Source organism: Papilio xuthus, unplaced genomic scaffold (genome assembly GCF_000836235.2).
Source record: "Papilio xuthus unplaced genomic scaffold, Pxut_1.1 DF828780.1, whole genome shotgun sequence".
NCBI lineage: Eukaryota > Metazoa > Arthropoda > Insecta > Lepidoptera > Papilionidae > Papilio > Papilio xuthus.
The window spans coordinates 742,888-763,466 of record NW_013529869.1 but is presented as its reverse complement, the minus strand read 5'-3'; the positions used below and the strand labels follow the sequence as shown (position 1 = coordinate 763,466).

The window sequence follows — 20,579 nt, the reverse complement described above, 5'->3', positions numbered from 1 at the left end:
CTATAAATATATAATAGAATTAATTATTTTACCTTGCACTTTAAGTAAGCATTGTGTGAATGGATCGCCGCTGTAACCATTCGGACAGTAACAGAGTGCCTTGTGGTAGTGCACCCTGCATTCTGCATTCAAGCCGCACGTTCCTAGGCAGGGGTCAATGCATTTCTGGTTTGAGCATGATTTCAGGCTGGTACAGTCGGAGTCGACCAAACACTCAGGCCTGCAGGAAGGTGGTACTCCTACGTATCCTATTAGACACGAGCACGTCACCTGCTCGTTGACGGTACGACACGTGCTATAGGGACCGCACGGTGACGGCTCGCAAGGGTTACGTCGTTCCGGTTGAACTGAAAAAAATATATTATTGGATAAATTAAAAGATTATCAGAGTTTTTGTTAAGATTTTTAGTGAGAATATCACTTAATGTGTTACCTGTGACGGGTGTACAAGAGAAGAAAGCATTTCCAGTTGTGTTCGGTGGACAGAAGCACATAGGTAGATGATTATAAACTTCGCACTGCGCGCCCTGGCCGCAGAGGTTGTTGCAAGGATTAATGCATTTATTATTAAAGCAAACCAGATTGAGTGCACAGTCTGAGTTGTGGGAGCATTCGGGGCGACAGCTCATGTAGGGGTTACCGAAGAAGTTTGGTTTACATGTACACAGTCCATTGTTACAGTCTGCGTTGGCTCCGCAAGGGTTTGGATTGCATTTGTCATAGTTTTCAGGCACGTGTTCTGTAAGTAATATTGATAATAAATATCATGTATGAATATTCAATGCACACAGAATTAACAAAATGAAAATGTTTTGCTAGGCAGCGAGACTTCATTTATAAAATGAGAAAGAAAGTGAATTTACCTATAACTTCTTTGACGTAACAGCTCTGGAATGGATTACCGGTGTAACCTTCCATACAGCTACAGATAGCGGCGTGTTGGTGCACTTGGCATACTGTGTTCAGGCCACACGAGCCTTGGCACGGATCGCGACATCGCTGGTTTATACATGCCATGGTGCTAGGACAATCTGAGTTCACAGTACACTCCGCTCGGCAGTTTGGCGGGGTGCCGATAAAGTTTTCTATGCAAGTACATGTTGGCACTTTGTTCACTGTTTGACATAGAGAATTCGGTCCGCATGGTGATGGGGTACACGGATCTGTTTCTGGCGATGGTATGCCTATGGAAGAAATATTTCTTTTGGTGAAATATGCAATGTAAAACATGAAGCAAAGCTTCAAATAGTTTTGTTTGTATTAACTTTTGTAAAAAAATTGTCTTGATAAAAATAACAGGATTTAGACTTATTAATTGATTAACGGAATATAAAAAAGTCTACGTACTTCGAATAGGAGTGCATCTAATGAACGGATCTCCTTCAAATTCCCGACTACAGGAACAAATTGGTGCATGGTTGATAACTCTGCATTCTGCGTTCTGTCCGCACGCGCCGATGCAGGGATCGATGCATTTTTGGTTAACACAACTCTTGGATGATTCACACTCCGAATTCACGATACACTCTGGTCTGCAACTTGGTGGAGTCCCAAAGAATCCTGGGGCGCATGTGCATGAGACTAGTCCGTTGTTGCTCTTGCATATAGAATTACTGCCACATGGGTTAGGTGTACATGGATTTTTGGGCGTAGGTTCTGCAAAAATATTAAAAAAATTACATTTTATAAACTACACTCTGCTGTAATCGAAAGTCTCTACTAATTTAAATTTTACTATTAGTGTAAAAATTGATAAAACTGGTGAAGCAACACAAGTTACAGTACCTGGTTCATTTATAATGATGTGGCAATATTGATATGGATTGCCAGTGTACCCAGGCGCACAATTACAGGAAGGCAAATGATTTATAACTTGGCAGGTTGCCGTTGTACCGCATACACCGGGGCACGGATCCTGGCACATATTGTTACGGCAAGCTTTGTCGAACGGACAATCGTTATCCAAAACGCATTCAGGTCTACATGATTCATAGGGATTTCCAAAGTAGCCCTCATCACAAACGCATGCGGCGACACCATTTCTTGATACTTTACAACGCGAGTTCGGGCCGCAAGGTGAAGGTTCACAAGGATCCAAAGGTATAATATCGTGTACTTTTTGGACGCAAGAAGTGAAAGGATCACCGGTGTAACCTTCGTCGCAAGAACACATAACGGTATGAAGGCGCACGGTGCATATTGCTTGTGAACCGCACGATCCTGGGCAGGGATCTTTGCATTTGTAATTTATGCAGGCCTTGTCGTAAGAACAATCTTCGCTTGAGGTACATTCTCGACGACAATTCGGCGGTGAGCCTTCGAATGTTGTTTGGCAGGCGCAAATCGGAGAGTCTTTGTTCGGCGCCGATGTACATATGCTGTTTGGTCCGCAAGGATTTGGTAGGCAAGGATTGGTTGGCGATTCTTCCACTACTGGAGCTGTAAATAATGGTATATTTAAAATAATACCAATACCAAAATTGTTTCATTAGTAAATATTAATTATTGAGATGCTATGTACTATCAATAACTCACCATAACAGTGATCAAACGGAGATCCAGTCAATTTAGGTGGACATGTGCATATAGGGTTGTGATTATGAACTTTGCACTTAGCGTTATGTCCACATGAACCTGGGCAGGGATCTTGACACTTTCTATTAATGCACGCCAGTGATGGTGAACAGTCTGCGCTTTGGATGCACTCTGGTCTACAATTAGGTGGATTTCCAATGTAACCCGTCACACAAGCGCAAACAGCTTGACCTTGCGCTTCTCTGCACACACTGTTTGGACCACACGGAGATGGTTCGCAGGGTCTTGTTACAGGTTCTGGAAGAAATACATGAATTAAAATTTTATTGTGAACACAATATGTAACAAAATACTAAAAAGTAAACTTTTGACATACTCTCTATTTTGATGCATCGCGAAAACGCATTTCCAGTCATGCCACTTGGACAACTGCACACAGCCACGTGATTGTAAACGTTGCATTCGGCATTCTCTCCGCACATATCGTTGCAAGGATTCTTGCATTTGAATTGCATACAAGCTTTGTCGGTCGGGCAATCGGTGCTTAGAACACACTCGGGTCGACAGCCGAAGTAAGGATCTCCATTGTAATCAGGAAGGCAAGTACAGACGCCGTTGTTACATACAGCGTTGGAGCCACACGGTGACGGATGGCAAGGATCAAGTTTTTCAATTACATCTAGAAAAGACAGGGCTTATTAATAATTTCAACCAATTTCATACAATCAACTTTGATATATAATATTTTCAATTATATTACCTGGTGTTTTAATGTGGCACGCTACAAATGGGTTGCCTTGGTAACCGACAGGACATGAACAGATAGGTCCGTGGTTAATTACGTTGCATACAGCGTCAATACCGCACGAACCTTGGCATGGATTTATACACTTCATATTGATACAGGCCTTGTCGTTGCTACAGTCGGTATTTGTAATACATTCTGGTTTGCAGTTTGGTGGACTTCCAAAGTATCCTATTTGACACGTGCACGAAGGTATACCGCCGACGTCGCGACATTCGGCGTTTAATCCACACGGTGAAGGCACACATGGGTTGATTGGTTCATTTTGTTGATACTCTACTTCAACGACAGGATAACAGATAGAGAAAGGATCTCCGGTATGTTGAGGTTTACAAGAACAGATAGGGTTATGTTTGATGACTCTGCACTTTGTGTTTACTCCGCAGCCTCTTGGACATGGTGATATACATTTGAAGTTGTCGCAGGCTTTATCGAGAGGACATTCGGAACTCGTTAAGCATTCAGGTCGGCAGCTGGGCGGCGACCCCAGATAACCACTTAAACAAGTGCATATCGCTAATCCATTTTTGTTGCTGCATTGGCTATTAGGGCCACATGGTGATGGGTTACAAGGGTCGGTCTTATTTTCTGTAAAAAGTAAAAAATTAAATAAATGCTCGTTAGTTATACACTTAATTAAAAAAAAATTGTATTCATTTTACTCACCATAAATTTTGAACGTACAAATTCTATACGGATCGCCGTAGTGCTGCTCGAGGCAACTACAACTAGGTAAATGGTTGACCACATTGCATATTGCATTGATACCGCATGTACCGGGACAGGGATCGTGGCATTTGTTTTGATAACATGCCAGATTAGGTGGACAATCAGAATTGATTAAGCATTCCGGCTTACAAGCCACGTAAGGATCTCCGAAATAGCCGGGTTGACATGTACAGGAGCCGGCATTGTTTTGTTCTTTACACTCGGCGTTGGTACCACATGGAGAGGGCACACAAGGTGTTGGCCGTTCTTCTATTGAGTAAGATACTTGAATGCTACAATGTATGAAAGGATCTCCTGTATATCCGTTTTGACATAAACATATCGGCGTGTGACTCACTACTCTGCACTCTGAATTAACGCCACAGGAGCCTACACATGGGTCTTTGCACTTCTTATTTATACAAGACATCGTGGATGCACATTCTGCGTTACTGGTACATTCAGGACGACATTGAGGCGGTGACCCAATAAAGTCTGATAAACATTTACATTCAGCCTTTTCGCCATTTTCTATGCATTGTGAGTTCGGTCCGCAGGGTGAGGGTAGGCACGGATTTATTATAGTCGGTGGTGTCGCAGCTAAAAAAAAACAATGACTTTAGTATGAATTTTTTGAATTTGAAATTATTAGAAAGAAGTAATGGATACAAACTATGTGAATATTTGTTACGGAATGAACAATTTCATAGCTTTTATTCTGGCTTCTTATTAAATAAAAACAATATTAGAAATTGACTGGAAATAAAATTAGAGTTAGAAAGTACTTACGGATCGGTTGGCAAACTGAGAATGGATCTCCTGAATATCCGGATAAGCAACTGCACACTGGATTATGGTTGACGACAATACAGTGCGTGTTTCTACCGCAAGCTCCGGGGCAAGGGTCAATGCATTTTTGGTTCGAGCACGCTTCGTTCAGTTTGCAGTCGGAGCTGACGGTGCACTCGGGTCTACAGTTCGGTGGACTTCCCTTATAACCTTGGACGCATACGCATACGGCGTGACCGTTCACTTCTCGGCACTGACTGTATGGGCCACACGGTGACGGGTCGCATAAGCTTTCTTTTATTGGTGTTTCTAATAACAATAAATAAAGAGTTAATTTTTAATTACAATATAAATAAAAAGACAAAATCTCTTCTACAATATAACAGTCGCTTTGGCTATTGAAAATGATATAAATAGTACTTAATATTAAAACGTAATAATAATAAATAATGTAATTAACAACTTTAGAAACAACAATATTACAAGATTAAATTCGCATTTTTGTAATATTTCCATTTAATCATTTATATGTCTGATTGCAAGAACAGTAGTTAAAATGCAACTTTAGCTTTGAGATAAACTCATATGGAAAAGGTCGATTACTTACCTATTACTTTCGTGCAATAGTACATCGGAGAACCTGTTGTTCCTGGTGGACAAGAACACATTGGTATATGGTTGATGACTTCACACAGAGCATCCGTCCCGCATGTATCCACGCATGGATTGTGACACTTATTCTTTATGCACGCCTTGTCGCGTGGACAATCCGAGTTAAGAACACATTCGGGTTTGCATCCGAAGTATGGATCTCCGTGGTATTCTGGCAAACATGTGCAGACACCGTTTTCACATTCCGCGTTTGGACCGCAAGGTGAAGGGTGGCAGGGATCCAGGGGTTCAGTTTCTAAAAAAATATAATATATGAAAATATATCAACCGTTTCCATAATGTCAGTAAGAGGCCAAAATAATAATAAATAATAAAAAAAACACCGTTAAAAATAATATTTACCTAATGGCATTGGATTACAGTTTATGAAGGGATCGCCGGTATAGCCTGGGACGCAAGAACAAATTGGCATATGATTGTTGACATTGCATTGAGCGTTGTTACCACACGCGCCGGGGCAGGGGTCTGCACACTTGTTGTTGATGCAGGCAGTCACCGCACTGCACTCACTGTTCACTGTACATTCCGGTCTGCACCGAGGTGGTGTGCTGATATAGTTTGGCAGACAAGTGCAACGAGCATTTCCTTTGTATTCCTGGCACTGGGCGTTTGGACCACATGGTGAAGGCACGCAGGGATTGACATCTTGTGTTGGGACCGATACGACGGCTAAAAAATAAATTTCATTATGTTATTTACTATTTTTAAGTTTATTAAACGACATTACAATAAAAAAATATTCAAAATACGCCTTTACTCTATTACTTTAACTTACTTATTGTTGTATATTTATTACTTACTTATTGTAAGTAGTAAATTAAATAGATAAAAATTTCTGAGATGATCTTATAGTAAAAACGTTTTAAATACTTACATGGCATACAATAAGTGAAAGGATCTCCAGTGAACTGCTCTTGACATGAGCATATCGGATTATGAGCTATCACTCTGCAGTTGGCATTTCTACCGCATTGGTTGACGCATGGGTCGACGCATTTACGGTTTTTGCAGGCTTTGTCGCTGGCGCATTCGCTGTTAATGGTACATTCAGGGCGACAATTTGGCGGATTGCCAATGAAATCAACCTGGCAACTGCAGACTGCTTGAGAATTCACTTCACGACACTGACTGTTTGGACCGCAGGGTGAAGGCGTGCAAGGTGTAGATTTTTCGACTTCTACAATGATATTAAGTTACATATGTAATATTATATTTTTAATAAATTTTAAAATAAATCACGATACGAGGGCAATGTTCCCATTTTAAGGCATGATGATACAATTCTTTATAAAATAAATGGTAAGTGATATGGCAAATGAAAACACTAACCTTCGATTTGCTTGCAATACGAATAAGCATCTCCAGTAAGTCCAGGTGGGCAATAACATGAAGGAAGATGGTTGATGACTTGACAAATTCCGTTGGGAGCGCAAATACCGGGGCAGGGATCTTTACATTTATTTTGAACGCAAGCCAATGTAGGAGGACAATCGCTATTAATGACACATTCTGGACGACAGCCCTCGTAAGGATTGCCGACGTAGGAATCGACGCACTTGCAAGATGCTGCTCCATTTCTTTCAGTGCATATGGCGTTAAGTCCGCAAGGTGAAAGGTCGCACGGCGAACTGTATTCTATGACAGTATCTGGAAAAAGCAAATTATTGAGTACAACTACGAATTTCCAATTCACAAATAATAAGATTCATTGTCTAAATTGTCTCAATACCTTTAATAGGATTACAAGAAATTAGTGGATCTCCTGTTTGACCATAGGGACAGGAACATATTAGAGCGTGGCTGACAATCTTGCAATCAGCGTTGTAACCGCAACTTCCAGGACAAGGATTTCTACATTTTTGGTTGACACACGCCATATTGGTCGGGCATTCTGAATTACTATTGCACTCCGGATGGCAGTTTGGTGGCGAGCCGATGTACTCTGGTTGGCAGGTGCAAGACGGGGACTCCCCGATGACTTTGCACGTAGAGTATGGACCACAGGGACTTGGTGTACACGGGTCTATCGGCGGTAGAGGCGTAGACACTGAGTGACAAAAGTCATATATTACTAATTATACATTTAATAGCAGTGTTGTTAGGTCATTTTAAATAGACTGATAATTTGATGATTTTGATTAGAAACAACATTCAATAGAAAAGTATTAGGAACAGCATTGTCTTTAACCATTAGATTACATAAATGGCGTTTTATTAGACAAATTACTTACTTATTGCAATGCAGCGTGTGAACGGATCTCCTGTATACTGTGATGGACAAGAGCAAATCGGATTGTGGTTGATTACTTGACATCTTGCTCCGTAACCACAGCTGCCCTTGCAAGGATTTATACATTTCTGGTTATTACAAGCCTCGTCCGGCGGACATTCTGCGCTAATTGTACATTCGGGCCTACAAGATGGTGGACTACCGATGTATGCAGGCAGACATGAACATATGGCTTGGTTATTGATCGGCCTGCATTGGCTGTTCGGTCCACAAGGACTAGGATTGCAGGGTTGAACTTCAATAACTGAAAAGGGTAACGTTACTAAATTATTTTGAAAAACCAATAAGGAAAGTATTCTAATAGATTTTTCTTTATTTTATATATCAATGTAGTGACTACCTAATTTATTAAAAACACGTACCTTGTATAGCATGACATTCGGTAAATGCATTTCCAGACATATTTTCTGGGCAGGTACAGATAGGAATATGATTATAGACCGTGCAGATTGCATTAAAAGCACAAGTGCCAGGACAAGGGTTCACACATTTATTTCTAGAGCATACTTTGTCTAAAGCACAGTCCATGTTTGTTACACATTCTGGCTTACATCCTATATAGGGATCGCCTCGATATTCGGGCATACACGTGCATACACCATTTGAGCACAAAGCATTAAAACCACATGGTGATGGATTACATGGATCAGAGGGTAACTCATCTGAAACAATTAAATATAAATTAATTTATGTTTGACTAATACATACATATCATAAAGAAAAAACAAAGACGAAATGCACTTATAATTTGATTATTTGATAACCTACCGTTAATCTGTTCAATAACAAAACATCGTGTGAATGGATCTCCCGTGTAGCCTTGAGAACACGTACAAGCGGGGAAATGATTAAATACAGAACACGCTGCGTTTTGACCACAACTTCCAGGACAGGGATCTTTGCATTTCATGTTTAAGCATGCTTTATCTGAAGGGCAATCTTCATTTATAGCGCACTCTGGCCTGCAGTTTGGTGGCAGCCCTTGGAACTCAGGCATGCAACTGCACGATGGGAATCCATTAACGTCTCGACAAAGAGCATTTTCACCGCAGGGATTTGGTAAGCAAGGATCCTTTTGAATTTCTGGGGTATGTTCTGCAATAACTAAAATAAAAACGCAACCAAAAATATTAGGTAACTTAGTCTACATACCTTACTTAATTTTACATCAATGAAAATAGAAAACTAACCAGGCTTATAACAACGTGTAAATGGATCTCCTGTAAATCCTGGGGCACAAGAGCAAATAGGGCTATGGGTTATGACCCTGCAATTTGAATTTGTTCCACAATGATTAGGACATGGATTTACACATTTACGATTTACGCATGCTTTGTCTGATGGACACTCTGAACTAATAGTACATTCTGGTCGACATCCTGGAGGAGAGCCTATATACCCAGGCATGCATGAACATGCACTTTGCCCGTTCGCTGGTCGACAGACACTATTTGGACCACATGGATTTGGCACACAAGGTGTCAAGGGTGCTGGTGATGCTTCTGGAAATATAAATAAGATAGTCATAATCTAATGATTATGCATGATTGATAATAGTCTAAGAAGTGGAAAAGGTACCTTTTAGTACATTACATTGGCGATATGGATCTCCTGTGTATCCATTTGGACATGAGCACGATGGTAAATGGTTGACGACTATACATGTAGCTAAAAGTCCACAAGTTCCTGGGCACGGATCTTGACATTTATTACGAATGCAAGCTTTGTTTTGGACACAATCGGTGTTAATGGTACATTCTGGACGACAACCTTCATATGGATTTCCGATGTATTCAGGTAGACAACTACAGGATCCGACAGCATTTCGTTCTTTACATTCGGCGTTAGGTCCGCATGGCGATGGAGTACAAGGAGTTGGTTGTTCTACAATTGTTACTTCTTCACGTCTGCAGTTCGTGAACGGATCTCCCGTGTATCCGGAATCACAGAAGCACATTGGCGAGTGACTAATCGTTTTACATTGTGCATTTACACCGCACGCCGATATACAAGGATCTTTACATTTTTGGTTTATACACGCTTGACTAGATGGACATTCACTGTTAGAAGAACATTCTGGACGACAATAAGGAGGTGAACCAAAAAAGTTGTCCAAGCAAGCGCAGGAAGGAGATCCGGCAACTTCTTTACAAATTGCATTAAGTCCGCATGGGGATGGTGAACATGGCGTAACATCTGCCATGGGTGTTCCTATAGGTGAAAGAAGACCAATTTATTTTTAGCAATTGTTGGTAATTTGTTTTGATTTTATCGCGATACGTTTTTATTTAAATAATTAAAACATTTAATATGACTATATTTGGCAAAAAAAAACTTACTGAAAGGTATGCATCTGACGAAAGGATCTCCTGTGTATTTAGGTGGACAAGTACATATGGGGTTATGTTTAATTACTTCACATTTAGCTTCGACTCCACATGATCCTGAACATGGATTAATACATTTCTGGTTACTGCAGGCTCTATTGGACGGGCAGTCTGAGCTTACGACGCACTCCGGTCGACATGTGGGTGGGCTGCCCATGTATCCTGGTACGCAAGTGCACACGGCCTGCCCATTAACTTCTCTGCATTGACTGTTTGGTCCACACGGCGAAGGATGACACGGGTTGGTTATAACTGGCACTACAAGAATTAAAAAATATATTTTAAGACATTACACATGAGTCAAAACTGGTGTTTTTTATCAAAATATTAAAGGAAATAAACATCAAAAAGATGAAAGCTACTAGTAATATAATACATACCTGATATTGGATCACAACTATAGAAAGCGTTTCCAGTTTTTCCTTGAGGACAGCTGCACATAGGCACGTGATTAATAACTTCGCAAATAGCTGTTGAAGCGCAAGTATTTTCACAAGGATCCATACACTTATTTCTGACACAGGCCTTGTCTTTTGGACAGTCAATGCTTAGTACACATTCTGGTCGGCATCCTACGTATGGATCTCCTTGATGCTCTTCAATGCATGTGCATATACCATCATTGCAAATTGCGTTAGTTCCGCATGGAGATGGATTGCATTTATCTAATACATCTGATGGCACTAAAATAATTAACATTTTGATTACACACAAGTTAATACAATGTAATATTTAGGGCATTATACATAGATACAACTTACTTGTTATTTTTGGATTGCAAACCGTAAATGCATCACCGGTGTACCCTTCTGGACAGTTGCAAGTCGGTGTGTGTCGGAACACTGTACATAGAGCGTTTATACCACAAGAACCTTGGCAAGGATCTTGACACTTTTGATGGATACAAGCTTGAGAAGTAGGGCAGTCGGAATTAAGTGTACACTCTGGTCGACAATTAGGGGGGCTTCCTATGTAATTTGGCATACAAGTGCACGATGGTATATCACCGACTTCTTGGCAAACAGAATTTGGACCGCAAGGCGATGGTAGGCAGGGATTTTTGTATGGTTCCAATTCAGCGTTAGCAACAGGAGCTAAAATAGATAAAAATTAAAACATTACTTAGCTGATGGCAGTAATATCAGGAAGAGAGACACGTAAGTCCGGATAATTTAACAAAATTATGTGTTTAATAGATAACTTTATACGTACGTGGCATTGGATGGCATCGTGTGAATGGATCTCCAGTGTATCGTGTTACACAAGTGCAGATGGGCCTGTGGTTGATGACGCGACATTCTGTGTTCATTCCGCATGCGTCGCGACAAGGATCTTCACATTTCTGATTAACACATGCTTTGTTTTTGGGACATTCCGTACTTATTGTGCATTCCGGATGACATCCGGGTGGAGAGCCGATGTAATTTGGTAAGCAAGAACACACTGCTTGGTTATTTATTTCTTGGCAACGACTATTTGGACCACATGGTGAAGGTTGACAAACGTTTATCGGTTTATCTTCTATTTCTGTGAAAAGAACGAGGTATTACTTTCGATCAAAAATATAATGTAAATTTTATATAAAAACATTTATTTACCTTGCAGTGTGCAGTGTCTAAACGGATCGCCGGTATAACTTCTTAAGCATGAGCATGATGGTGCATGGTTGACTACTTGACAAATAGCATTCAAACCGCATGCGCCTGGACATGGATCTTGACACTTATTTTGGAGACAGGCTTTGTTTGATGGACAATCGGTATTAATAATACATTCAGGACGACACCCATCATACGGATTTCCTATGAAATTTTCTATGCAGGTACAAGATCCGGCGCCATTAAATTCTTTACAAATGGCATTTGCCCCACATGGGGACGGTTGGCAAGGCGTCAAAATGTCTTGAATAATTTCTATCTTGTAACATTCACTGAATGGGTCTCCAGTGTAGTCCGGCAGACAGCCACATGATGGTGAATGGCTAATGACATGGCATTTAGTATTAGATCCACATGTTCCCACGCAAGGATCAACGCATTTCTCGTTTATACAAGCTTTAGTGGTTGGACATTCAGAATTACTAATACACTCTGGTTTGCAATAAGGTGGTGCTCCTACAAAACCATCGAGGCAAGAACATGAAGGTGAACCTAATTTTTCCTTGCACAATGAATTCGGACCACATGGTGAAGGTGTACAGGGGTTAACGATTTCTGGCTTAAATTCTATCTTGATGCATCGTACAAAAGGATTGCCTGTGTAATGGGGTGGACATGAACAGATGGGGTTGTGATTTATTACTTGGCACTTCGCATCTACTCCACATGCGCCTTGACATGGTTTAATACATTTTCTGTTACTACATGCTTCATCCGGTGAGCAATCGGTACTCAATACACATTCCGGCCTGCATGAAGGGGGACTGCCTATAAATCCATCTAGACATGAGCACACCGCTTGTCCGTTTATTTCTCTGCACTGACTGTTTGGTCCACAAGGATTTGGATCACATGGCCGCGCCTTTTCAACTAAAAGAATAAATAAATATGATATAAAGTAAATGTCAGTTACTAAACATAATGTTTAAGGAGTAGTACTTCTATGCCTGTAAAACGCAGGTATGCAGATAATATGAAACTTCTAATCTGAATTCTCTTCTAAATGTAACTTCTAACTAAAATCCTTACCTTCAATTTGAGTACACATAACGAAAGCGTTGCCCGCCATGCGCTCTGGGCATCTACACATAGGCACGTGGTTGATTACTTCGCAAATTGCGTTGGAGGCGCACACACCGCTGTTACATGGATTAACGCACTTGTTTTTATGACACGTTTTGTCGTGTGGACAATCTGAGCTAAGAACACATTCTGGACGACAATCAAATGATGGTCCCATCTGGTATCCGGGAGGACAAGAACATTGCCCGTTGTCACAAATAGCGTTTGCACCACAAGGGGATGGATTACATAAGTCGATTTCGTCATGCGTAATTTCTGTAATAAAAGATGTTTATTTTAGATGATTAACTTTTTTCCAAGTAATATTCTTACAGTGTATAAGGAAAAAGTTGTACCTTTTAATTTGCACTCGACAAATGCATCTCCGGCATAATTATCCAAACAGGTGCATATTGGCATGTGATTTTTCACAATACACTGAGCATTTAGTCCACATGAACCAGGACAAGGATCTCTACACTTTTGATTGATGCAAGCCATGTCGCTGGGACAGTCTGGATTTATTAAACACTCTGGACGACAGCCTGGCGGTGAACCGATGTAGTTAGGTAGACAAACGCAGGATGGAATATTTCCGACTTCTTTGCACTCACTATAAGGTCCACAAGGTGATGGTAGGCATGGATGTTTCGGATGTTCAACTTCTGATGGAGCGTTTATAATGATTGGATAGCATCGACTGAAGGGATCACCTGTGTAGTGTTCTATGCAAGTACATATCGGACTGTGGTTTATGACTTGACATTTTGTACTTTGTCCGCATTGTCCTACACAAGGATCGATACATTTTTGTGATACACAGGCTTTATTAGTTGGGCACTCGGCACTGACAACGCATTCGGGTCTACAGTTTGGTGGGCTGCCTTCGAAATCTTTCAAACACTTACATAGAGCCTGTTCATTTATCACCTTGCATTCACTATTCGGACCGCATGGTGAAGGACTGCAGGGATTTGATGGTTCCTTAATTTCTGAAAAACATAATTTTTTTTAACACATGTCCAAGAAATATATACAAAAAGATGTGACTGAAAAGATCTCAACTAACCTTGAATAATGACACAATTTTGGAATGGATTACCGGTGTATCCCCGGAGGCAAGAGCACATGGGAGAATGGTTTATGGTATGACATTCTGCGTTAGATCCGCATGTACCAGGACAAGGATCGTGACATTTGTTCTGCTGGCACACCTTGTCAGACGGACAATCTGTGTTAACACTGCATTCAGGACGACAGCCTTCATAAGGATTTCCGAAATAGCCAGGAGAGCATGCGCATGAGCCAATATTATTCTTTTCTTTGCAGATAGCGTTGCTACCACAAGGGGAAGGAGTGCACGGTGATAAGATATCTTGTGTGAATTTACTCTCAATGCAATTTACAAATGGATCTCCTGTGTATCCAGGCAGACATATACAATTCGGCGTATGACTTACAACTCTACATTGTGCATTTGAGCCGCATGCACCTTGGCATGGGTCTGCGCATTTATTTTTAATGCAAGCCATGTGGTTCGGACACTCGCTATTACTAGTGCATTCTGGCCTACAATTTGGCGGTACTCCGATAAATTCAGGCATACAAGAACAGGAAGGTGAATCTTTAAGAGTCTGACAAATGGAGTTCGGTCCACACGGTGAAGGTTCACAAGGATTAATTTGAGGTGGTGATTCTAGAGCTAAAATAAAACATAGAATATTATACATATAAACAAAAAAAATCCATAAATAATAAATGTGATGACAAACTTACGTCTTGGAAGACATCTACTAAATGGATCGCCTGTGAAATCATTAGGGCATGAGCATATTGGATTGTGGTTTACAACTTCACAGTGAGCATTCACTCCGCAGGATCCTGTGCAGGGATTGGTGCATTTATAGTTACTGCATGCTTTGTCGAGCGGGCATTCGGAGCTTGTTGTACATTCCGGTCTACATGTCGGTGGGTTTCCTGAATATCCAGGTATACATGAGCATACTGCTACGTTGTTAATTTCACGACATTGGCTATTCGGTCCACAGGGTGTCGGGTTACAAGGATTGGTAGGCAGTGGAGCTGAAACACAATTATTCTGTTAGGATATTCCAAAAAGTATACTTACACAATTTTTTATTAAGTTTAATAAATTATCATTAACCTTGGATTTTATTGCAAGAAACAAATGAATTTCCGGTATGTCCTATAGGGCAACTACACATTGGTACATGATTTATGACTTCACAAATCGCATTTGAGCCACATGTATCGGGACATGGATTAATACATTTCTTATTTACACATATAAGACTCCTTTCACAATCTGAGCTGACTGTACATTCTGGCCGACAACCAATATATGGATCCCCGTGATATTCTGGTAGGCAAGAGCATTGCCCATTATCACAATTCGTGTTCGAACCACAAGGTGACGGGTTACAAAGATCAGCAACGATGGGTTCTGAAAATGAAAATATAATGCGTTAAATCAATTTAACACGATGTAAAGAGGACATAAAGTAGTTAAAGGAATGAAATATTGCCTACCTTCCAACGGCTTGATTTTACACATAGTAAATGGATCCCCTTTATAGCCTTCTCGGCACGTGCATACAGCTACATGTTTAAATACTGAGCACTGAGCGTTTTGACCACAAGATCCAGGACAGGGATCGGCACATTTTTCATTTATACATGCCAACGAACTGACACAGTCTTGATTTGTCACGCATTCGGGTCTACAATTTGGTGGACTTCCAAAATAACCAGGAGAACATGAACATGTCGCTTGGCCTCCGAAATTTTTACACATAGCGTGTATTCCACAAGGCGATGGAACACACGGGTCTCTCGTTTCATCGATGACAGGTTGAGAAGCTAGATAATCAATACATAAATCATATAACTATAATGTAGTAAAAATATTAGCTGATTTTACAGTGAAATTCCACTGCCATAACGTAGCGATTGTATTAATTTCAATATATTTTGTGTCTGTACTTTTAAAGAGAATGAGGGGAATGACAATGTGTTTTGTACATGTTTCTAGCCAGTGGAAATTCAGAGTGAAATAATAAAAGGTATTATTTACTTGGTTTCAAGTAGCATCTTGTGAACGGATCGCCTGTAAATCCTGAAACGCAACTGCAAATGGGATTGTGATTGAATACCCGACATTCAGCCTTTTGCCCACACGGGCCAGGGCAAGGATTTATACACTTATGGTTGATGCAAGCCTTGTCGGTAGCACAATCTGAGTTAAGGAGACACTCGGGCTTGCATAAGGGTGGTTGTCCAATAAAGTCAGGCAAACAGCTGCAAGCGGCTTGGTCGTTGACAACACGGCATTGGCTGTTAGGTCCACAAGGACTCGGAGAACATACATTTACCGGAGCAGGCTCTTCTGGAAAGCCGAAAACTCAATTATAAACAAACATCTAACGATTAGTGAAAACATAACTTTTTACATTTACTTACGGAGCATAACGTGGCATCGTCGGAACGGATCTCCAGTATATCCTACGTTGCATGTACAAGTTGGCGCGTGATTTATCGTATTGCAATCCGCATATAGTCCGCATGTTCCTGGACATGGGTCTTGACATTTGTTACCAATACATGCTCGGTCACCAGGACAATCTGAATTGCTCACACACTCTGGTCTACAACCTTCATACGGGTTTCCAAAGTAACCTTCATTGCAAGTGCATGAACCGACTTTATTTTGTTCTTTGCAAATTGCATTTGGCCCACACGGAGAAGGTTGACACGGTGTTAAGATTTCAACAGCTGATCGTAGAACGCATTGCGTGAATGGATCGCCTTCATATCCTTGAGGACAAATACACATCGCGGAGTGACTCACGACACGACATTCTGCATTTGCGCCACATGCTCTTGTACACGGGTCTTTACATTTTTGATTCACACAAGCTAAATGAGTGGAACATTCACTGTTGCTTATGCACTCCGGCCTACAATATGGAGGCTGTCCTTTGAAATCGGGCATGCAGATGCACGATGGGCTTTCATTCATTTCTTTGCAGATAGAATTTGGACCACACGGTGAGGGCGTACATGGGTTGATGACTTGCGGAACGCCTATAAAATATTGGTAAGGATTAGTAGTAGTAGTCGTACTTGTTATATTTATTTCTTGACTTTATCATTTAATAAAGATTAAACTCACTTGTAATGTATGTACATGCCACAAATGGATCTCCAGAAAAGCCTACTGGGCACGTACAGATAGGATTGTGGTTAATGACTTCACAAGTAGCTCTCAAACCACATGCTCCGATACATGGGTTAACACACTTCTGATTCGTACATGCTTGGTTTTGTTGGCATTCTGCACTAACAACACATTCTGGTCTACAAGCTGGTGGAGCACCAAGATATGTTGGCAGGCACGAACAAACTGCTTGATTATTTATTTCTCTGCATTGGCTGTTTGGACCACAAATTGCTGTGTTGCAAGGATTTTCAGATTGTTGTACTGTAAAATAATGATACACATATTATTCATTCAATTACCTGAAAAGATGGTAAGGAATATATAAAGTTGACCATTTTAAACAGTTAGTTTTACCTCTGATTGGATTACACATAACGAAAGCATTCCCTGTGAATCCGATGTTGCAACTACACATTGGTATGTGATTGACTATCTGACAATTTGCGTTTTGACCACAAGCACCAACGCACGGATCTACACATTTTCTTTGAATACAAGCTTTGTCCTTGTCGCAATCGGTACTGAATACACATTCCGGTCGACAGTTGAAATATGGATCACCGTGATACTCCGGTAAACATTGACATTGTCCATTGACGCATTCTGCATTAGATCCACAGTGAACATTAGTGCATGTGTCAACAGTGCTCGCTTCCTCTGTAAATACAATAATAACGCACATATTCATATTTTTCGTATATTCCATTAAGAAAATTTAATTACTACGCAAAAAGTTCCAACACTAGTTTTACCTTCAAGCGGCTTCAGTCTACAACTTGTGAAAGGATCGCCAATGTAACCTTCGATGCATGTGCATATTGGTATATGATTTAGTACACTGCAAGAAGCTGATAAACCACATGAACCTGGGCACGGATCTTTACATTTAGATTTTATGCAAGCTCTGTCGCTTGGACAATCGGAATGTATCGTACATTCCGGTCTACAATTGGGCGGGCTACCTACGAAGTCCGCTAAACATGAGCATGAGGGGCTATTTCCAATATTTCGACATTCAGAGTTTGGTCCACAAGGTGACGGATGACACGGTACATTTGTGGCTAGTGGAGGTTCATCTAAAAAAACATTTTATTAAATTAGTTTTTTGGTTTAAAAATTATTGTACCTTAAGTGCTAGATATTTATAGATATGTATTTTAATATACTTACATCTTATTGGGGTGCACATTGTGAAAGGATCTCCAGTGTATGAATTCTTACACGAACATATTGGACTATGGTTAATGATTTTACAGTCGGTGTTCAAGCCGCACGGCTTCGGACATGGGTTAATGCATTTATTGTTGACACAAGCCTTGTCGTGAGCACATTCGGAGCTTGTGACGCACTCTGGTCGGCAGTTAGGAGGGGTGCCGACGTAGTCTTCTAAGCAAGAGCATACGGCTTGACCTTTCGTTGCCTTGCACTGGCTGTTGGGGCCACATGGTGAAGGGTAGCAGGCATCGAGAGGTTTGGATATCGGTCGTGGCTCTGTAAAGATAATATACACAGATTATATACTCATATTACTTTCCTCACATGGCTGGACTCTCTTGGATATTAAAAATGTCTCACCTTCATAAGTACAATACTTAAATGGATCACCAGTGTATCCATCGATACAAGTACACAAAGGCGCGTGGTTGACTACTTGGCAGACGGCATTGTTGCCGCAGCTTCCGGGACAGGGGTCGACGCACTTATTGTTGACACAGGCAAGATTAGATGCACAGTCGGTGTTCACAACGCATTCCGGTCGACAACCTTCGTATGGGTTACCGATGTGATTCTCAATACAGCTGCAGGAACCCGCGTTATTTTTCTCCTTGCAAATGGCGTTTGCACCGCAAGGTGATGGGGAGCAAGGGCTCGTTGTAGGTTCGGTATGTAGAGGTTCAGGCACGCAACCGAAGAACGGATCTCCAGTGAAACCGTAAGAACAGAAGCAGATCGGCGAATGACTGACAACTTTACATTCAGCGTTAGTACCGCAAGTGCCCTCGCATGGGTTCTTACATTTCATGTTAACACACGACAATTGAGTTGGGCACTCTTCGTTGCTGCTACACTCTGGCCTACAGTATGGTGGTTGACCACTGTAGCCTTCCAAACATGTACAGGTGGGTACTTCATTGACGTCTTTACATAATGAGTAAGGCCCGCATGGCGATGGAGTACAAACATTAATGGGTTCAGGTAACTTTTCAGCTGTAAGAAAGAATGGCCACATCACAAAAATATTCAGTAAAAATTCACCCTACACACGATTAAATACTCACGGAGACGGAAGCACCGAGAAAATGGATCGCCAGAGTACGATGTAGGACATGTGCAAATAGGATTGTGGTTAACCACTTTGCATTCAGCGTTTTGTCCGCATGCGCCGATGCAAGGGTTGATGCAGCGCTGGTTGCTACAGGCCTGGTCGAGGGGGCACTCCGCACTGATGGTGCACTCGGGACGACAAGTTGGCGGTGCGCCAATGTTGTTGGGAGCGCACGAACAAGCTGCTTGGCCATTCACATTCCTGCATTGGCTGTTAGGTCCGCAGGGAGATGGCTGACACGGATTTATACTGATGGGATCTAAAATTGAAACGTGATGGTATGTTTTAAAGATATTGAAGTAAAAATTCTTAAAGACGTTAATTTATTTATTTTAATAAAAACTCACCCGTTATTGGACGACATTCTATAAATGCGTTGCCTGTCATACGTTCAGGACAACTGCACATCGGAATGTGATTGACGACATTGCAGACGGCGGTAGCTGCACACGTTCCGGGACAAGGATCAACACATTTGTTTCTGATGCAGGCTTTGTTTCGATCGCACTCTGTACTTTGGGAGCATTCAGGTCGGCAGCCGCTATAAGGATCTCCTTGGAATTCAGGCAAGCAAGTGCAAATTCCATTCAAGCATTCCGCATTTGGACCACACGGCGACGGATTGCATGGATCGATTTCGTCTAGAAATACATATTAATAAATTATTGTAGTAATACATAAAAAATTACATTTATCAAAATGATATACTTAACTAAAATAAAATATTTGCTAATTACCTTTTTGTTTCATAATTGTGCATTGGGTGAAAGCGTTACCCGTAAAACCTTCGTTACAAGTGCATACGGCTACATGTTTCATAACATGACAATTTGCATTGATTCCACAAGAGCCTTTGCATGGATCGGTACATTTTTGGTTAATGCAGGCAAGATTACTTGCACAATCTTCGTTTATTGTGCACTCCGGTCGGCAGTTTGGAGGACTTCCTTCGAAGCCCGGTAAACATGAACATGACGGTACTCCTCGTAAATTTTGACATTGAGCATTAAAACCACAGGGAGAAGGTACGCAAGGATCTGTTTCTGGTACTGCAGAAATTGGAACTGAAAATTTAATGTGTGTATTAGTAAACAATTACAAATTATA

The 20,579-nt window shown here is 41.1% G+C and overlaps 1 protein-coding gene across 6 annotated transcripts in view; it reads right to left on the bottom strand.

The window, feature by feature from the left end:
* Positions 1-20,579, bottom strand: part of LOC106128232 (fibrillin-like protein dumpy) — a 93,860-nt gene that overhangs the window by 12,548 nt on the left and 60,733 nt on the right. For all 6 annotated transcript variants that reach the window (XM_013326523.1, XM_013326525.1, XM_013326526.1 and 3 more), the window contains 41 exons: positions 20,210-20,536; positions 19,820-20,113; positions 19,426-19,731; positions 18,722-19,354; positions 18,317-18,637; positions 17,899-18,222; positions 17,501-17,803; positions 17,099-17,407; positions 16,387-17,010; positions 16,001-16,312; positions 15,457-15,786; positions 15,071-15,370; positions 14,683-14,988; positions 13,976-14,608; positions 13,263-13,898; positions 12,874-13,182; positions 11,785-12,714; positions 11,399-11,713; positions 10,948-11,280; positions 10,567-10,869; positions 10,139-10,444; positions 9,378-10,010; positions 8,990-9,301; positions 8,568-8,903; positions 8,162-8,461; positions 7,741-8,043; positions 7,239-7,556; positions 6,839-7,156; positions 6,384-6,686; positions 5,852-6,178; positions 5,445-5,744; positions 4,838-5,146; positions 4,007-4,648; positions 3,296-3,928; positions 2,912-3,214; positions 2,536-2,832; positions 1,786-2,439; positions 1,348-1,656; positions 864-1,184; positions 434-739; positions 33-347 (listed from right to left, as the gene is read on the bottom strand). In XM_013326523.1, coding sequence (XP_013181977.1) covers positions 33-347; positions 434-739; positions 864-1,184; positions 1,348-1,656; positions 1,786-2,439; positions 2,536-2,832; positions 2,912-3,214; positions 3,296-3,928; positions 4,007-4,648; positions 4,838-5,146; positions 5,445-5,744; positions 5,852-6,178; positions 6,384-6,686; positions 6,839-7,156; positions 7,239-7,556; positions 7,741-8,043; positions 8,162-8,461; positions 8,568-8,903; positions 8,990-9,301; positions 9,378-10,010; positions 10,139-10,444; positions 10,567-10,869; positions 10,948-11,280; positions 11,399-11,713; positions 11,785-12,714; positions 12,874-13,182; positions 13,263-13,898; positions 13,976-14,608; positions 14,683-14,988; positions 15,071-15,370; positions 15,457-15,786; positions 16,001-16,312; positions 16,387-17,010; positions 17,099-17,407; positions 17,501-17,803; positions 17,899-18,222; positions 18,317-18,637; positions 18,722-19,354; positions 19,426-19,731; positions 19,820-20,113; positions 20,210-20,536 — 15,993 coding nt within the window. The remainder of the gene's footprint in view (positions 1-32; positions 348-433; positions 740-863; positions 1,185-1,347; positions 1,657-1,785; positions 2,440-2,535; positions 2,833-2,911; positions 3,215-3,295; positions 3,929-4,006; positions 4,649-4,837; positions 5,147-5,444; positions 5,745-5,851; positions 6,179-6,383; positions 6,687-6,838; positions 7,157-7,238; positions 7,557-7,740; positions 8,044-8,161; positions 8,462-8,567; positions 8,904-8,989; positions 9,302-9,377; positions 10,011-10,138; positions 10,445-10,566; positions 10,870-10,947; positions 11,281-11,398; positions 11,714-11,784; positions 12,715-12,873; positions 13,183-13,262; positions 13,899-13,975; positions 14,609-14,682; positions 14,989-15,070; positions 15,371-15,456; positions 15,787-16,000; positions 16,313-16,386; positions 17,011-17,098; positions 17,408-17,500; positions 17,804-17,898; positions 18,223-18,316; positions 18,638-18,721; positions 19,355-19,425; positions 19,732-19,819; positions 20,114-20,209; positions 20,537-20,579) is intronic.